This window comes from Alnus glutinosa, chromosome 3 (assembly GCF_958979055.1).
Source record: "Alnus glutinosa chromosome 3, dhAlnGlut1.1, whole genome shotgun sequence".
NCBI lineage: Eukaryota > Viridiplantae > Streptophyta > Magnoliopsida > Fagales > Betulaceae > Alnus > Alnus glutinosa.
In genome coordinates this window covers 7,931,966-7,951,896 of record NC_084888.1, presented here as the reverse complement: position 1 = coordinate 7,951,896, position 19,931 = coordinate 7,931,966, and the positions used below count along the sequence as shown (strand labels likewise).

At 40.8% G+C, this 19,931-nt stretch overlaps 1 protein-coding gene across 2 annotated transcripts; it reads right to left on the bottom strand.

Annotated features, from left to right (window-relative positions):
* Positions 1-641: 641 nt before the first annotated feature.
* On the bottom strand, positions 642-14,021 carry LOC133862863 (exportin-2). Of its 2 annotated transcripts, none has more exons than XM_062298761.1 (2): positions 10,890-14,021; positions 642-886 (listed from the first exon to the last, which is right to left on the bottom strand). In XM_062298761.1, exon 1 carries the CDS (start codon positions 13,818-13,820, stop codon positions 10,890-10,892), a length of 2,931 nt encoding a protein of 976 aa, XP_062154745.1. In that variant the 5' UTR covers positions 13,821-14,021; the 3' UTR covers positions 642-886. The 2 variants fall into 2 exon arrangements, with proteins under 2 accessions (XP_062154745.1, XP_062154744.1); XM_062298760.1 differs by lacking the exon at positions 642-886 and adding an exon at positions 3,836-4,016 and having other exon boundaries at positions 10,890-14,020.
* Between the last annotated feature and the right edge of the window lie 5,910 nt (positions 14,022-19,931).

Here is a 19,931-nt window from a genome sequence, read left to right as displayed (position 1 = left end):
CATGTGGCAGGTACTATAGACTTAAATTTCTAACGACGTTGCCACGTCTTACACAATTAGAAGACAATACGTGTCCCCTTTAATAAAAAAAACATAATAATTTTTTTTTTTAAAAAAAAAAAAAAGTGGGGGCGAAAGTACCGTTAAAAATTTAACAAAAGGTAGATGAGAGGATCTATTTAATAGGAAACGGATTCTCTCCAATTCAAATAAGGGGTAAAACATTTCTCTTACCTCTTGTTTTATAACTAACCGGCTCCTTTCCATTTCATTTGAAATAGAGAAGATCCTATTCCTATTTAATAACGATTCTAACTTTAGAGAGGAAATTGATAAAATTTAAATCTTAGAAACTAATTTGATAAAAATTAGTACTTAAATGTACCTCAAAAACATTTTTCCATTAAAAGAAAATGCTAAGCCTATTCACTTAATTAAGTTCGGGCCAGCTTCCAACCAGCAAATTCGAAAAAGCCCAATATACTAAACCCACAACCAGGAGAGAGTAGTAAATATTTTGCCATGAATTATGAAAGGGTCTTGTTTGGTGGTCGTCTTCCTTCTTTCGGTTCAAAATGGTGCCACTCCTTAAAATCTCGGTCTCTGCTTAATGCTGATTAATACATGGCAAGCACGAAAGATGCTGAAAATCTAGCCTTTAAAATGACAAAAATGACACAATCGCATACATGGATAATCAAGTCTACAAAATAAGTTGGTCAACCGCAATAATATGGTCTTCAAAATCCCACATCACACTGCATAAGATCTTGGGTGACTATACAGCTGGATGACAAACTATTACCATCTAAACCATGTTGAAGAAGACTCGGTTGAAATCGTGCCAACAAAAAAAAAACAAGCCAACTCCATTGCTGATAAGATCCTGTAAGATTGTGCAACTGGATGATTAGAAGATCCTTGAGGGCCTAATAGATGAAGCACAAAATACAAAAGAACGACTACAGAAGGGGTGACAATGAAGCAAACGAAGAAAGTTTCAATCTAATTCTATAGCAAGCCAGCATGAGACTAGCTAGAGATCTCAGTGCATGTATACATAAATAGAAGAAGCAACAAACTCAAGAAATATATGCCAATGCAAGTGACAAGCCAATACACACAAGAGGACTCTCATGTTACGCATGCCAATGCAGTCACCAACTCAAAAACAACCAAGTAAACAGGGAGATGGTTCCAGAAACAAAATGATCTACCTTCTTATTTCTTTGTCCATATTCACAAAATAAATACATAAAACAGACAACTAATCAGAGAACATTGAGATATAACAAATATCCTTATAGAGTAAAATTTTAAATTGGAAAAGAACTAGGATCACATGGAAGATATCTCATAAAGAAGCAAGAATAGAAACAGAGAACAGTAAAGACAAATCATTTTATAGGTCCACTCTAAAGCCCTTTGATAAGGCATAAGTCCTCATAGAGGATTTCAGTGGTAATAGCATTGCCTCTTGGTTAATATATTAGTGCTGAAATTGCCAGATTTAAAATATCTATAGAGCAAGATCCAATCAGAGCTGCAGGTGCTGGAACCATGCATGCATAAATTAATCACGTAAACAAAGCACAAAAGATTATGCTACTTTAAACCCCAAAACCACCTCTTTATAGAAAGCAAAACCAAAAGGTTCATCATACAAATGCCACCATGCCCGACTGATCCACAATACCAGGGAAGCATCTCTTTAGTATTTAATTTATTTTTGAGCCACAATGTTAAGTCACAGTTGAAGTCGAGGCCAAAGTAGCCACAATTCTCAGGTCAAAAGATCTCCATCAAAGGAACAATGATGTAATGGAATGAACTTAAACATCTACTTCTCTTTGTTAGTTTTTAATTGGCTACATTCTATTGGACAAAACCACTTCTATGTAATGATGCTTTTAAACAAGAATTCAGCTATTCAGAGTTCTTCTAGAAGATTCTGTACAGTTTACAAGTAAGAGAAATCGGATCCCTTGCAGCTATTCGGACGACGTGATATATCATCCGGACGCCCAACTGTCCAAAGCATTACCCGTCCGGACGACAAGAACTTTCCGTCCGAACCTTCCTCTGTGTCGAGAAGCTTCGAACTGTTCCAGCTTACATCCGTCTGGACGTTTCAGCAGCACGTCCGGATGCCACTCAGTGTTCAAGCAGCTATGAGATTTCTTTCCAAAACACAGATATGAGAAGACAGCTACAGTCGTCCGGACAATGTGGATTCACGTCCGGACACGCTCATCCATAAGGCAAGTCGTGCATTTAAAATCAAGACATCTGGACACCAGTCTTCATGGTCCTCGAGCTTCATATATGGAAATTGCGTGCATCAGATCAACTGTCTGGACAACAAATCCTATGGTCCAAACGCGCGAAGCCTTGATATGAAAATTGCGTACAGCTAAAGTGCAATCATCCGGACGACATGGCAACACTGTCCGGACGCAGCTCAATTCAGGAAAGAATTTTTGTGAAATTTGCAAAACCGATCGCACAGTTATCCGTCCGGACGCCTTATGTCTATCGTCCGGACGGCGCCTAAGTATTTCAAGCCAGACGCTCATTTGAGTCTGCAGCCTATAAATAGATGTCCCTAGGCTTGAGAACTGCAAGAATTCGATATTGAATTCCTTAGTGCTTAGAGAGTTATATTTTAGGACTATAGTGCTGAGTTGATCTCTTTTAAGTCGTTGTCGTTGTGTGCTGTTGCTGCGCTGATTTGAAGTCTATCTTAGGGGTTGGCCATAGGGTAAATGATTCCATTGAAGACTCCTAGGGTAAATGACTCCATTGAAGATCCATTCGTATTGGGTTACACGTCAGAATTCAAGGTACAACCATTGCATAAGGTTATGTGAGTGCTACTGCTTTGTAACTAGTCTTGTCTTTTGAATAGTGGATATCCTGAGTTTTACTGCTCCGAAGTGATTTTTCTCTTAACTGAGGTTCCACTTCAACACAATATTTGTCTCTTTTATTTTCGCATTTTAATATTTTGTTGCGCACATTTTTGCACACACTTGTTTATTTTAGAAGTCATTTAATTTTTCACTCTTCATGTAAAGAAGCTACAAGCTTTGAAGGGCATTATCATGAAGAAAATAAAAGGGACTAATCAATTCCTGTCTTATTCACTATGGTTATCAGCAAAATGAAGAATGGTGACCATACAACTCCTTGGGTTAAAACACCAGTAGTAGCCATTGTCACAAATGACCACTGCATAACATACTTTAGCACTCACAACTCACAAGCGACACAGACAATGTTCGCCTTTTAAGATTTTAAGTTCATGCAATTTTATTTTATTTTTTTTAAAAAAAATATATACAAACTTTAACTGAATATTTATGGGTATGTTTGTTACTGTTTTCGGGTAAGTGTTTATTGTTTCAATGTTTTTGGTATTGGTTTGAAAAAGTGTTTTGATGACATACATGTGAGAAGTGTTTTCCAGTGAGATTCACATTTAAGAAAATGTTTTTTGTGGGTTACAATTGCTTATTTATATTTTTTACAAAAGGAGAGAGCGGCCATGTTCCCACTCTCAGTGGAGGAGGGGTGGCCACACGGCCCCCCGATCTGTTCAAGGTGGCTGAGCAGCCACCCATATCCTCCACTGAGGGTGACCGCACAAACGCTCTAATATATATATATATATATACATATTTTCTTTAAAAAAAATTAAATAATAAGTTAGCTCATGTCCATACAAAAGCTAAGCACTTGTTTTGTCAAAATCTTCCTACAAGGGGTGAAAGGTTTTATAAAAAATGTTGTGTTTTCATGTGTTTGTTAATGTATTTTAATAAAAAAAAAAGTGTTTTCAAACTGAAAACAAAAAATACTTGAAGAATACGAAAGTATACAGTCTCTAATTCTTTTAAACATGCTTCTCTCACTTAGCAACAGTGAACAAAACACAAAGTAATACTTTCTTCCATTCTCTCCATAGCTAGTTTTTTTTGCTCTACAATTGCTCTCTCTGCGCATTCCAATTGGACCTGATGCATCAAAATGGTTTAAAAAAAAAAGTTCAATAAAAACAAACTGGCACAGTAACACCTGGTAAAATTCCAAATATAAAGCATCAAGTCAAGAATTTAGAGGGTTAGAACGAACCTAATATAAAGTGGATTTACTTACTAAAAAAAAAATGGTGGATTTGAGAACAAAGATTTTTTAAGGCTACCAAGAAGGCCATAATTGAATAGAGAAAAATATACAAGTATTGTAGCTAAACTCACATCTGAATTTGGACTTGATGTTTAAACTAAGCCAAAAAAAAATAAAATTGAAGTTTGAATCACCAACACTTGTGGACACCAACATAGCTCCACTATGGTAGCATCCATTTTCTAAACCTAAAGAACATGCATTTCCATCTCATCACCTTGATGTTGTCACTCACTCCAGAAAAACGTTAAGGTTTCACTTATAGTTTGGATCATACCACTTATTCAACCTATCCTCCACTGATGTTTTATAATTCAAGTTATTTCTTTTTCTCAAAGGGGAGACTACACTTACCCTTCTACTATAGCCTAATTTGTAATGTGTCCCCAAACTAAAAAAAAAAAGTTGCAATGTCCTTCCTAAACTATTTGCCCCTTTCACTTAGCCCCTCCGTTAAACTTTTTTGTTAAATCGCATGTGACCCAAAATGACCATAATAATAGATTTTGATCAATGATTTGTATTGATGTGTAGTAACGTATATATAGAGAAAATAGTTACATGATCTTTTCATCAGTTAAGTAAACCTATCTAACGTTTGAATTACAAACATAAACCTTATCTAGCTTATCTAGAGTTTGAACAGAATTTAAACTCTCTATTTTAAATATACAGAATCCTATCTAAAGAACCTATCTATTAGTTAGGAGTCTGTTGAAGGAGTTGAACCGTGATTAGTATTCTGCACTAGGGAGGAGACTTCACATGAACCTGGACGGGATTCTGCAGATGCTGAGGTGGCAGCAGTGATACTATTTACAGCCCCCCTCAAGCTAATGGGGACGGAACAAGCCATAAGCTTGTCACGTAGGAAAGAAAACCGAATAGAACTGAGACCCTTAGTGCAGATGTCGGCAAGCTGATCGTGAGTGCTAATATACTTAATGGATATATCACCATTGAGAACCTTTTCACAAATAAAATAGTAGTCGACTTCAATATGCTTAGTCCTAGCATAATAAACAGGTTTAGAAGTAAGAGCAAGAGCCCCAATATTATCACACCATAGACGAGGAGTTGAAAACAAAGGAATACCAAGATCCTTAAATAACATGCGCAACCAAAATAGATCGGTAGTGGCAAGGGCCATAGAACGATATTCAGCCTCTGTGCTTGATCATGCAACCACTATTTGTTTCTTGGCAGTCCAAGAGATTAGAGAGGTTCCCAAAACAATACCAATACCAGTCGTAGAACAACGATCATCCAAATTACCTACCTCGTCAGAGTCACAAAAAGCTTGAAGAATCAAGGGACCTTTGGTGTGCCATAAACAGTGATCAATAGTTCCTTTAAGATAACGAAGTACTCTTTTAGCTGTTGTCCAATGAAGGGTAGACAAAGTATGCATGTGTTGGCATAACTGATTTAAAGAAAAAGCAATATTCGGACGTGTTAAGGTACAATATTGCAAGGCACCCATTGTCTAGCAATAGAGAGTAGTGTCAGTTGAAGATAAAGGATCACCATCTGCATTGGACATCTTGGAACCAGCAAGGCAAGGGGAAGAAAAAGGCTTAGCACCCAACATTTTGAACCTAGACAGCAAGTCAGAGATGTATTTAACTTGCCTCAAATGTAAACCTTGAGAGGACCGAACAACTTGGATGCCTAAGAAGAAACTCAAGTTGCCGAGATCCTTGAGTTTAAACACCTGCTGAAGCTTAGTAATAACAGAGGCAATATGGGAGGAAGATGTTCCAGTGAACATGATATCATCCACATATATTAAGAAGTAAAGGTGTACACTTCCCTCATGAAACACAAATAAAGAATTGTCAACAGTAGAAGAAACAAACCCAAACTCCAACAAAGTCTGAGATAAGTGTGTAAACCAAGCACGGGTTGCTTGTTTAAGGTCATACAAGGACTTGTGCAATCTGCAAACATGAGAGGGAAACTGAGAATCAACAAACTCTCTTGGTTGTTCCATATAAACTACTTCCAGCAAATGTCCATAGAGAAAAGCATTAGACACGTCTAATTGGCGAATAACCCAATTAAACTGAACTGCAAGGGCCAAAATAACCCGGATTGTAAAAGTTTTAACCACTGGACTAAAAGTTTCAGTAAAATCCAACCCACTTTCTTGATCAAAACCCTTAGCAACCAACCTCACCTTATATCGATCAATAGAACCATCTTGTTTCTGCTTGATCTTGTAAACCCATTTATTCCGTATGATATTATGCTAAGAAGGACGAGGACATAAAGACCACGTTTCATTAGCAAGTAGAGCATCAAATTCATCACCCATGGCAGCACGCCATTCAGGAGATTTCTCAACTTGGGAGTAGCATGTAGGCTCAATAGGAATAAAGACACAGGAAAGAGCACAAACATGATGCTTGGTAGAGAAGGAAGTGTAATCAGGAAAGGACCGAGACCTCAATGTACCGGTCTTAGACCGTGTGACCATTGAATGAGAAGGAATAAGAGCTGAGGAAGCCTTGGGCAGGGGAGAAATAATTGGATTACAGGATTCGAGAAAAGGTGAAGTATCAACTTGAGGGGTGGACAAAGGAGCACTCGGTAGAGGTGAGTGTGGATCCTGCACTGCAGGAGCAACAACAATTGTAATTGGCGTAATCTGCACTGAAGAAGGTGAGTGAAAGCTAGGAAAAGCAGGAAAAGAAACAGTAGAGACCGAATCAGCAGGAGCAGAATTAGATAAAATACCCTCTGTGGCTAGAAATTGAGATTCATCAAAAACAACATGCCTTGACACATACGCCTTACGAGACGCAGGATCGAGACAGCGATACCCACGTTGATTAGAGCTATATCCGAGAAAGATGCAATGTTTACTTCTGAACATTAATTTATGGGTGGAGTAAGGATGTAAAAGAGGAAAACCCAAAGGAACGAAACAATGAATAATCGGGACCTTTGTTAAAGAGTTTAAAAAATGGAGAAACATCTCCAAGAACCGAAGAAAGGAAGCCGATTGATGATAAAAACAGATGTGACAAAAGCATCAACCCAAAAAATGGAAGAAAGATGTGATTGAGCAAGCAAAGATAGACCCATTTCCATGATAGGGCGATGCTTACACTCGGCCACACCATTTGTTGTGGTGTATGTGGACAAGAAACATGGTGGAATATGCCATGAGTAACCAGAAATTTTTTAAATTGGTTAGACATATATTCACCACCACCATCACATTGAAATTGTTTGGTGGAGAAAGAGAACTGATTTTCCACAAGAGACTTAAATTGGACAAAAACTTGAAACATATCCGATTAGAGCTATGATAGGCAGGGGACACTCATCCGTCCCCTGTCCTACTTTTAATAATATAATAATATATTATATTACTTTTTCATTTATTTTCTTTGATTTTATCACTTTTTGCTTATATAATATATTATTATATTATTAAAAGTAGGACAGGGGACGGATGAGTGTCCCCTGCCTACCATTTCCCATCCGATTATTATGGATGGGATACAACCAAGTAAACTTGGAAAAATCATCAATAAAAAGATCATAGTATGAACAGCCACCTAAGGACTTCGTAGTGCATGACCAAACATCCAAATGGATGAGATCTAAAGGACATAAAGAGACATGCGGAGAAGGTTGAAATGGAAGCTGCTTGCTTTTGCTAAGTTGACAAGATTCACAGACACCATCCAGATGCTTAACCCCACTGATCGGAAGGGAAAATTGCTGCAACAAATGAGAAACAACTGGCTGAGAGGTATGACCAAGCCGAGAATGCCACATAGTTGCAGAAGTCTTGACACCTAAGAAAGCAGTCAAGGCATGCTGCTTATTGACCGAGAAAGACTTCAAATGAAGAGGATAGAGACCACCTTCACTTCGGCCTTCCAGAAGAGTGGGACCCGTGTGGCTGTCCTTAACAAAGTAATGAGAACCATTGAGAAGAAAGAAACAATCATTATCTCGACAAAATTGATTAATGGAGAGAAGATTAGCATAAGCTTTAGGACAATGTAAAACCTGAGAAAGATGAAAGGAAGATTTAGGAGTATGAAAACTCATAGAACCAGTGTTTTGAATGCTCAAACCTGTGCCATTCCCCACAGCTACATCATCAGAACCCGAGTATGGATGTTGTAAGGAAAGATTCTCAAGGTTGGCAGTGATGTGTTGATTCGCAACACTGTCAGCATACCAAGGACTATTATCAGCAGTTTGGTTGGAGGTAGCCACCATTGTAGACAATTGAGCAAAAGGATGACGACCTTGGAAGGCATGATCCATCCTATGAAAGCAATCCAATGCTTGGTGACTCAACTTCCCACATATTTGACATGGGGGTCTGGCAGGGGAAGAAGATGGAGGAGGTTAAAACTTTGGCGAAGAAGATGTACTCTTAGGACCATTCCAATGCTTTCCAGAGGCTTTAGCCTTACGGTTGTAATTGTTGGTAGTAGGCTTGGAGGAGAACATGGCAAACTAGTGAGTGTTTTCAGTATTGGAAGCGGTTTGGCTATCCAATAGAAGCTCATAAGAGAGCAATTCATCTTGAAACTCACTAAAAGTGAGAGATTTGTAGCAGGAAGCTACAGACAGTGATGTAACTACAAGATTGAAGGACGGGTGAAGACCACCAACCACGTAACCAATAAGAGCATCTTTAGTAACCGATTGACCCACAGCTGCAAGTTGAGCAGAAAATTGCTTAGCAGCTTCAATATATTCAGAACAACCTTTAGAGCCTTAACGAAGACTCTGAAGCTGGCGTTGAAGATGAGAAATCCGGGTCTTGGAATGAGAAGCAAAACCAGCTGGAGAGGGAGTCCCAGACTTGTTGAGCGCTGGTGACACCAAAGGCGGTTGACATCACTTTCTCCGTGAGTGTGGCATTAAGCCAAGAAAGAACAAACCGATCTTTCTTAGTCCAAAGTAGAAAAGTTGGACACAGGGTAGCAGTAGCTTTCCCTTGATCATCTAGGACGAACTTGGGAGGGCACGGTTCATAACCATCCACGAAACCCATTAAGTTGTTTGTCTTCAAAATTGGAATCAGTTGGTTAGACCACGTGATGTAGTTGGGTCGTTCCAATTTGAAGGTTATAAGCTGGCCAATATTAGGAGGAACAAATTGGACAGCAAAGCTAGAAGCCATTGATAGAGAGAAAAGAAGAAAGAAAAAGTAGCGGAAATGTAGAAGAGATCAAAAAAAATTCTACGTGAGCAATTTAGAGCTCTGATACCATAATAGATTTTGAACTTCAATGATTTATATTGATGTGTAGTAACGTATATATAGAGAAAATAGTTACATGATCTTTTGATCAGTTAAGTAAACCTATCTAACGTTTGAATTACAAACATAAACCTTATCTAGCTTATCTAGAGTTTGAACTGAATTCAAACTCTCTATTTTAAATATACAGAATCCTATCTAAAGAATCTATCTATTAGTTAGGAGTCTGTTGAAGGAGTTGAACCGTGATTAGTATTCTGCACTAGGGAGGAGTCTTCACATGAACCTGGACGGGTGATCTTTTGATCAGTTAAGTAAACCTATCTAACGTTTGAATTACAAACATAAACCTTATCTAGCTTATCTAGAAACCTTATCTAGCTTATCTAGAGTTTGAACAGAATTCAAACTCTCTATTTTAAATATACAGAATCCTATCTAAAGAACCTATCTATTAGTTAGGAGTCTGTTGAAGGAGTTGAACTGTGATTAGTATTCTGCACTAGGGAGGAGTCTTCACATGAACCTGGACGGGATTCTGCGGATGCTGAGGTGGCAGCAGTGATACCGTTTACACATAATACCCTTGTAAAATCACCCACACCATGGATCTCCATGAAAATATGGAGACCTACGCGCCGTGGGTCTCCACCGGAGGACTCACAGCCTCCTACAAATATTTTTTTCAATTTTCTTCAAGTTAAGGGCATTTGGTATTTTTACACATCTTGCTGAAGGTATAATAGACATTTCATGTGTTTGCCTTCCAAGTTAACCAAATATCCTAACGGCAGAGGGTTAAGTGTTGAGGGGTCAATAGCAACTTTTTTTTTTAGTTTGGGGGTACATTGCAATTGAGGTAATAGCCGGAGGGGGTAAGCCTAGTTTCCCCTTTCATAAATTATGAGCAGTATTTTTCACAAAATTTGAACTGCTTACAACATTAAGCATATACAGAGGAATGATAACCCAACTTCCATACAATTTATATTTATAATCCAGTACACAGTGATGTTACTTAGATACCAAAGAAATGAAAGCTAGCCTTTAGGCATCACTAGAATCATAATAGAGGAACTCGGTTTACAACTGATTCATGAATACAATACTAAAACAAATTTATAAACTTTTAGAGGGAAAGAGAATAAATCCAATGCATTAAATAAGAGGATCATATGCTGATTGTATCTTAATGACATGCGTTCACCATGCAATATACACACAAGTGGTCTATCAGGCACGAGAAACCCAGTAACTACACAATTTCCTATATCAGAACAAATCTGGCAACTTATATATGACTCGGCATAAGCCCCAGCCCCATACTATTATAGATGCGTATTTTATAAGCAGGCATTCCCAGTAGTAATCAAAACATACTTTATCCTGTACTAATGACACTTGCAGCAAAATAGTAAAATAATAAACAAAGAAGAAATAGATTCAAATAACTACTTACTCAAACTATTGGGCAATTATATGTGTTGCAAAGTTGAAGTAATGCTGCTTGATTTGCTGGATCAAGATATTGATTGATGATCTGGGGGTATCTACCAGGAGAAAGGGAAGAAAGCCTTGCCAATAAAGCTACCACAAACTCCCTCGGATCCTTTATGTCCTTCAGAGGATCCTCCTCTTTCTTCCCAGCATTGTAAAGACGGACAAAAGTGGCAGTATAACCCACATTTTCTGCAATATCTGGCATTTCTGGTTCCTCCTCCACCCTATCCTGCTCTGGCTGTGAAAGAAGAGTAACAATGCTATCCAGCACTTTCCCCCAAAGTTCAACATTTGCAGCATCTAAAAGAGCTGGAGACTCACAGATAAGCCTGATGGAAGCAACTGCAGTCAACTTAAGCTCAATGGCACCTGTGATCAGCTTAAGATTAGGTATCCAGACCTGCTTCACGATCATAGAAAATATGTTCGGCTGAACAGCATTCATAGTATCTACAAGGTTTGCAGAACCGTGTTTGACTATAAAGAGTGACATGATTATCAAGAAAGACTTGATAAACTTTACTGTTCGCCTATTTTGGAGCTGCCCAAAAAGGGCAGCCCAAATATGACAAACATAAGGTGCAATTACACCATATTCAAGACTCTCAATGATGGTGTTGAGCACATAGAAGCCTTGTTCAGCTGTACCAGAGGATGAGATAAGCGTGTTGAATATCCCAAGCACCTTGTTAAGCCTCCCCTCTTGGCTAAGCTCATGAGGTGCCTTCTGAAGAAAGGCCTGAAGCAGGCGCACAAGCGCAGGGACATTTGAAGTTCTCTTCCACAAATCAGGTGAGAGGAGAATCTCAAAAATCTGCATGTAGCTTGGAGGAATTGGTGGACTATTTAACTCAACAAGCTGAGCCAGCAGCTGAAATGCATAAGGGAAGAACTCAGTGACATCATTGGCCAATATTTGCTGCAGGCAAGGAAAAAGCCTTCCTTCAAAAGCTGATATAAGTGAGGGCTCCTTATCACAAGCCCGCTTGACAAGAATCGCCACGGACTCAAACAGATAGTGATTAAAGATTGGATTCTTTGGGTTTTTGCAAACTTCCATGAGAATAGAGGTCAACCCAACAACACAATTTCCAGCATCCTCACGAGATATTTCTGCTACCCCAAGAACTCGCATGATACACTTCATTATGTACTGATTCTCTTCAGACTCTGGGAACTTGAAGGCATTAAAAAGGTTCGTCATCAGCTCCCCAAAAAATGGAGCAATGTCTTTTGCAGTATACCTTGCTCTTCCCCCTTCATCTTTGACTAGCAACAGTTTCTCAATACAACTCGCAGCATAGGAATGAACAACATTTGACTGTGCAAGAAGAAACCGAACCAAATCTCGGAAAATCTGTACTGCAACATCCTTTGGTATTTGATTCCGGAACATTGTAAAAAACTTCAACGCACCCGCTTTAAGCATTGGAAACCCATTGACATCTTGACTTTGCAACTCAGGCACAATAACTGAAGCAAAAAAACTCTGAACATCAACAAGATCAGTCGAGACAGAAGTACCCCCAGCTCTCTTAGCAGCAAGAGCAACGACCAAGTATATGGCACAGTCCTTATCCTTCCAGTTTCCAACTGGGTTCGATACAAACGAGGTTAACAAATGCTGAATCTGTGCAGAAACAATTTCAGTGACTTGTTGCCTAAAATTTGTAGCAATCCCTTTAAGGAGCTCACATGCGATTCTCCTCCGAGTATCGAGATCACTACCCTCCATATCCCTCCTAATGAACTCAATATAATTCATTTCAAAGAGTTCCTCATCCTCCTCCCTCAACCTCACATTTGGAATCACTATGCTCTGACAAATCTGCAGTATCACTCCCTCCCCTGCAAACAGAGTGTGGTGCACACTCATGCTCACCGTGGTCAAAAACTTGATTGCCATCACTGCTAGCTGATCACGACTAGAAGATTGAGTCACATTCCCCAATAAACTCCAAACCGCAAAGGCAAAATCATTCAAATACTCCTGAAACTCCTCCTCATTCTTTTCCATATAAAGATTAATATTTTCGCATACATCGGCTCTAAGCTCATCCACGAGCGCAAGCCCATCAACCCCACCATTCTCAAGCGCGGGATAATTTGTAGTCAGATATTTCCTAAACTCAGTCATCCACTCCTTCATATGGTCCTCAAAAAACTCAGGGAGTTCCTGAAAATTCAAAGAGTAAAATATTCTACAGCACAACTTCTGAGACTCGAAGAGGGGCTTGAGGGTCGCAGCGGGCGCGCCCGAGCTCGCCGCTGAATCAACCAGTGCGGCGGTTTTGAGAAAGATTTCTAATAGCGGTGCAGCGAAATTATCCAAGCAATATTTCAAATCAAGCAAAAGATCATTGGTTTTGTACTGGTAACAGAATTTTTTAAAGATAGAATTGGCAGTGCCGAGGATACCGTTGATAGAGGTGTAATCGGACGCCTGGGACGCCTTCTGAAGGCTAGCGATGAGCTCGGGTAGCAATGCGGGCCACAATTTGGGGAAATCGTGCTTGCCAATGAGAGCAAGGGCTTCGCTGAGCTGGGATTGGATTTTGGGAGTTGAGGAGAGCATGAGCGGAACGATTAGGGCTTTGATCTGCTCCTTCTCGGAGTCGGGGACGAGGGACGGGGCATTAGGCTCGTCGGCTGAGGAGGCGGGGGACCACCGGACACGGAGATGGTTCTTGAAGTTCACCGCGGCTGCTTGGCGGATCTGCTCGGCGACGGAGGGCTCGGCGACCAGGCGGAGGACTGCCAGCCCGTAGTTGGGGCTGTCGGCCGCCTCCGCGAGCGAGGCCTCGGCGCGACGGCGCGGCTCGGGAGCCGGAGAGAGTGTGTGGAGGAAGCATTCGGAGAGGAACTTTAGGGTTTCTGGGTTCCACTCCATGAGTGTGGGTTTACGTGGGATTTGAATATGGCAGGGTCTGACGGATCCCAGTGAGAGATTTAAAGAGAGAGAGAGGGAAAGTATAGACTATAGAGGGATTGAGAGTTTTGTGGGGATTTAAATAGGGAATATGAGGAGGGTTTTGGACCCTGGCTTTAGAGTTTTGACTCTTGACGGTGGAGTGGCACGTTCGGGTGGTGTTTTTTTTTTTTCCTTTCTTTTTTGTACTTCAATTTTCTTTCATTCAAAATGTATACGTAAACCTTATGGAATGGTCCAACAACTTGTTAACTTCTTTTTTATTTATTTGTTTAATTACTTCCTTGACAAGATTCAAACTATTGAAATGGAGTAATGCTAGGAATTAGGGGAGGACATAATCGTAAAAATTTATTGGCTTTACTCACTCTCAAAAAATACGTTGAAAAATGATGAAACACCATGGCTTATTATAAAGTCTTCAGGTCATGTATCCCTTAGCAATATGAAACACTTTAACACAACCCCCTCACGTGTGGCAACTTTGGCCAAACACGTGTTTAACATCGGGAGGGAAAAGCATATCATCATTCAAAGAACCTGCTCTGATACCATATTAAATCACCACTTGTCCTAAAAGCTTAAGTTGATAGGAAGAGGTAAATTTAACAATTTAATCAATACTTTAACACTCTCCCTCATGTGTAAGCTCAGACTTCCTTTTAATAAGTAAGGCCCAACATATGAAATATTTAATTGAAATGGGAGATAAATGACGGAGTTAAAGTTCGGACTCAAGGTCTTTGGCTCTGATACCATGTAAAAGTTCATAGGCCTTACTCACTCTCAAAAAAACGCCTTGAAAGAGGATGAGATACTATGGCTCATAAAGTCTCTATGTCATGTATCTCTTGGCAATGTGAGACACTTTAACAAGAATATCCGATTGTCATCTACCGACTTCCATCAGTTTATAGTCAGAATAAAAAAAAATAAAAAAATGCTTCGACGTCGGTTCGGTTCAATAGGCGATAAAATTTTGATTTCATCGGTTAACCGAACTAAACCAACTTAATCTACTCTAACCAATCCGACTTAACTGACTTTGATCCTAAGTTTTTTTGCATCACCTGTTTAGCAAAAAAAAAAAAAAAAAAACCATTTTGGCAAAAAAAAAAAAACCATTTTTGCCCATAAAAATAGGCTTGCACTAATATAAAAAAACCCACAACTAACCGACTTAACCCGCCGACATTTAACCAACTTAACTAAAATAATCAAAATTTATTATTGTTCATATGAAGTTGGTTAATTAACCAACTTTTTCGATTCAATAGATAAAAATATCCTTACTGTCGCCGATTTGACTAATACCCAACCATACTAGGAAATAATTTTTTATCCTTTTAATGTTGATGTGGCTTTAAAATCACTATTTAATTTGAGATGAATAACTATTAGATTTGTTCAAATTGTAATTTTAAAAACCATGTCAACATAAAAATAATAATAATAATAATAATTCTTAGCATTCCTCATTCAAATGAATTGTATAGATCATTGAAATTATAGCGGATCTCAGTGGAACCAAAGAGCTAGTGACACATTGCTTTCTTCTGTTTTTTTTTTCAAAAAAAAAAAAATTATTAGACCAACCTAGGCATGTAAACGAGCCGAGCTCGAGCAAGTAGTGGTTGCCTAGGCTTGGTTCATTCAAAATTTTCACGAGCTCGAGCTCATGACGAGTATTTAAAATTGAGCTCGGCTTGGCTCCTCAAGAGTAAATTCTTGTCCGAGCTTGAGCTCGAGCTCGGTTTTTTGACAAGTCGAGTGCCTTATCGGGCACTTGGCTCGCCCGGCTCAAGAGGACAACTTTCAATGTAACCTAAACCAAGCTAAGCCAACACCCGCGAGAACAAAAACCTCAAAATCTCAACATAAATCAAGGCTAGCTGATGATATACTGAAAGGCTAGCCATTGGATCATACGCTTCTCTTTCTGTGATGCTTCATGTTGGTACAGTTTTCGGTACGGTGATGTGTCGCCTTGTGATACGTCTTCTCCTTTGGTATTTTCACCTTCCTCTTTACTTGCAAAAATAACAAACAACTAGTCGAGGGTGCCGACTACGCCCACTCCGATACCTAAGTCAGTTCAAACTCCGTAACTTTCTTGTGTGAATAAAAAACCTCAGAGCTTAAAGAATGTGTGCTTTATACCTGACGTAGTAGTCCTGTTTATAGGCGCACAGTTCACAGTTATGAAACTATTGGAGTGCTTGAGGCATAGTCAGACTAGTAGTTCGAATCCTGGATCGTGTAGGTTTCAACCTTATCCCTATGGAGTTTGAATCGGGAACAAGTTGGATAGTAGTCTGACTGTTTAGATGATTTCCACATTGATAGGTACCTTATCCCATTAATGTTGGGATAAGGGTCAATCCCGAAGATCTTGGGATTGGAGTCTTATCATGACTTTGACTAAACCGTAGATTAGAATCTGCGCCCATAAATCTTGGATATAGATTTCGAAGGACCTTAAAACACTTATTAAACCTGAGGAGATAACCTCGAGGCGATTATTTTCGTACCTTGACCAACTATCCAAGTCGCAAATATCCGAGACGTGTTCGCTCCGCCCAAACTAAGAGATTTAGGAATATTACATACCTTGTAGAGTTTTTTTTAGGTCCGAGGTATTCAATCCTCCAGGCACTGAGATGATCCCCTCATACAAGATTACGACAAATATCCGAGGTGATTTGACCGAGGTGACACGCCGGTCGGACTTGTGGTTCGAACCTCTAACCTGTCATGGAGTCCATGTGTCTTCGGAGTTGATTATTTCCCTAACCGATACCCCCCTAATTCTCTTATTTCAAATTTTTGAAATTAAGGAAATTATTTGTTTCCTGTGAACCCGCACTTTTAAAAGCTATCATTGCATTTGTCATAAATGTCGCGCCTTTTTGAACGTTTGAATATTGCCGCATTTTTCCCTCATATTGACAGAAGTCTAGACACTCATGATGACACCGTCTTTTCAAACCAAGACATGTCATTCTCGAGGTTGCGCCTTTTAATAAAGATTTAATTTCTGGATTTGAAACGGACGTCTCTTCGATTTTCGGAAATATTGAAATGATGGCGCCTCTTGATATCTTGGACATGTGGGGAGTGCATTTAACTCTTCAACTGCTTCATTCTTCCTCCCTTATAAATATTGTATTTTACCGTACTCTTTCACTTTTCACCATTGTCGCCAACTCCTCAAGTTTTTCTTCTCTGAAATTCTCTTTCTTGCTTTCCTCTTTTTGAAATGGCCCACAAGAAAGTTGCTTCCAATATTCTCTCTACTTCACGGGCCTGGACCAAAAGGTTCGACGGTCCCGTAGACCTTTCTCCCCTGGAGAGCAAGGTGGAAACCGCCATCTTCAAAAGGCACGAGGGTGTTCTGTGGCTGAACTATGACATCCCTCAAACAGTGAGATGTTTTATCAAACTCTTGGAGCTCGAGTCATCGACGGTGGCGACGTCACTCTCTTCGAGAGGATGTTCACGGCCAGACTTCGGCTCCCCTTCCCGAAGATCGCCCGGGACTTCGTCCTGTTTATAATGGTCGCTCCAAGCCAAATCATGCCAAATGCTTAGAGATACTTATTTGTCTCCTATATCCTTTGGAGGCTAGTATTGAAGAAGGAGATGAAGATTCTTCAATTTTTCAACATCTACTGGCCGAGGCAAACTTCAGAGGGAATGATCGAGTTGTCCGTCCGCCACCCCCCAATATTCATCAAACTCAAGAGCGGGTTAACCAACAACAAGTTCTGGGAGCAATAGTTTTTTTGAGTATCTAAGGAGTGGGAATGTCCCGAAGGTACGATTTTGCCCAAAAACCGCAGGATGCCTCGGACCTGGCGGCTGCTGCAACCTGACCGAAGCGAACCCCATTCCATTAGTATATCCGATCGGGAAGATGTTACGAAGATAAGCGGCTGGTCTGCAACTAGGGTTAAAGCCAAGAGGTTCGAGGAAATCGAATTTGACAATCTTGTGACCGACGAAAATCTGAGGCAATTTCTTGGATACAAAATTCTGAGAAACAAGAAGATGGTCACCAAGAGAGGCGCAGCCAAAAAAAGAAGTGATGCCCCTTCGTCCCTGAGGCCTACTGTTAAAAAGAGAGCTTCTGAACCAGCCGATGCAACTCCCAAAGATGTTCCTTTGAAGAAGAAGCAATATATTCCTTTGGCTGCAGTAGGTGCGAAGAGGACACCTTCGAGGAGACCTGCGGTCGAAACTAACACAGAAGAGGGCTCAACGAATTTTCGAGGCTTTGTGCCAGAAGTCTCCCCGACCCGAGGAGCTCGACACTTGCCCCCTTTCGGCCTAAGGGACAAGACTAGTTCCAAGGCGTCACACCATGGTTCGGACGCTCCTCATGAAGACCCAAATGCAGGGGCATTAGTGGCAACAAGTCCAGCGCCGGCAAGATAAAAAAGGGGAGGGCGGACCGACAACTGAGTCAAGCCCCGCGCCAGCCATGCGTCGGGCGAAGCATGTGGCATGGAGAAAGAAATTTGGCCCCCGAGATCACCTGCCAAAAATAATCTCGGGGGTTGAGCGGATGTGGGGTAAGCCGGTCATAAGGCCCTTTGATGCCGAGGAGGTTCGACAAGAATCTACTTTTTTCGGGCGACAAGTCTGTTGGAGACGGCGAGGAAAAGGTCACCATCCCCCAAAATCAAACCTTGGCTGAAGACATGGACAAGGAGCACACCCCTCGGACTCCTTCTGCAGACCGACCCGGCACTCCCCCACCCCTTGGCTACAACTGCGAAATGGAGCATGGTATATCTCCAAGGTCTCATATGGCTCCAGATTAGATCGAAGTAGTTGAAAGGGGAATATCAGAGAGGGGAGGTGCTGAAGGGCCAAAAATTTCTCGACACACGGGAGTTCAGAATAGCCCGGAAGCTAACCCCAAAGTAGGGGGCAAAGAACGGTCTGAGGCACCTCAACACCTCGAAGTGCCAGATAGGTTTGGAGCCAACACTTTTGGGCCAAGGCCTAATGAATCTGAGGCGGCTCCGAATACTGGAGCTACTCTTCCTGAGAAGCCCAGCTCTTCCAATTTTAGAGCGACCTTCGAGGTTTTGGGCAAAGGCCTTCTTGGACACCCGATGGAGACCATCAAAAACTTGATCCCCAAGGGTTTCTTGGGCAATGCAGGGACCACTTCTCCCGAAAGGATCGCCCAAGGCATTCTCATTTCCCACTATCAAATGAACTTCCCAAAACAACCCTTTGCTTGAGCCGATTTTATGTTTATTTGCAACTTATTATGAGTTTCTCTTCCTTTCACTTTGTAGCTTCTGGTGAAGATGACGGCCCTCTGGCGAAGGTACGAAAGCCATCAAGAAGTGCAGCCGACAACTCCAACTCCCGAGGTGCAGACTCGACTTTCAGGGCTAGAGAAGGAAGTAGCAACTTTGAAAGCTCTCCTTCAATCCCGAGATGAAGAGCTTGCTTCTCGGGACTCAATTATATCCAAGGAGCGACCTACCAATGCTCGGCTGAAAAAGGAAGTTCTTGAAGCCAATGAGCAGTATACTCGCTCCGTCGCAAGTCTTTTCAGTGAGCATGACCATGTGGATCAATTAGAGTCTCGTTTGAGGACCGTTGAAAACAAATGCTCCAAAGCGTGCAAGAATGCTGATAAGACTGAAGCCGAAAAGGAGAAACTTAAGGCCGAGGTGGAAAGACTCGAGACTGAAAAAGCCAAAGCTGTAAAAGCACAGAACCAATCGGAGAGTCTTTTGATCTGACTTAGAGCCAAATATGACGCGGGCCAAGCCAAACTGAAGCGCCATCTGAAGTAGCAGAGCTACGTGCCTTATCTTCGAGACTAGAGTTGGGGTTAGGGATTCAACTGGGGTTCGAAAATTTTTGAACTTTGGCAAAGAACTCTCAGTACAAGATCGACCCCAAAACTGTCGGGCCGCTTCTAGTTGGAATTCCAGATGAAGTGATTAAGGAAATGGAGGACTTTGGTCAAGACTTCATGCCCGATGTTTCGAGTTGGGGCTCTGCCACACCAAATCCCTATGATGATCCTCTCGAGAGTGCGGT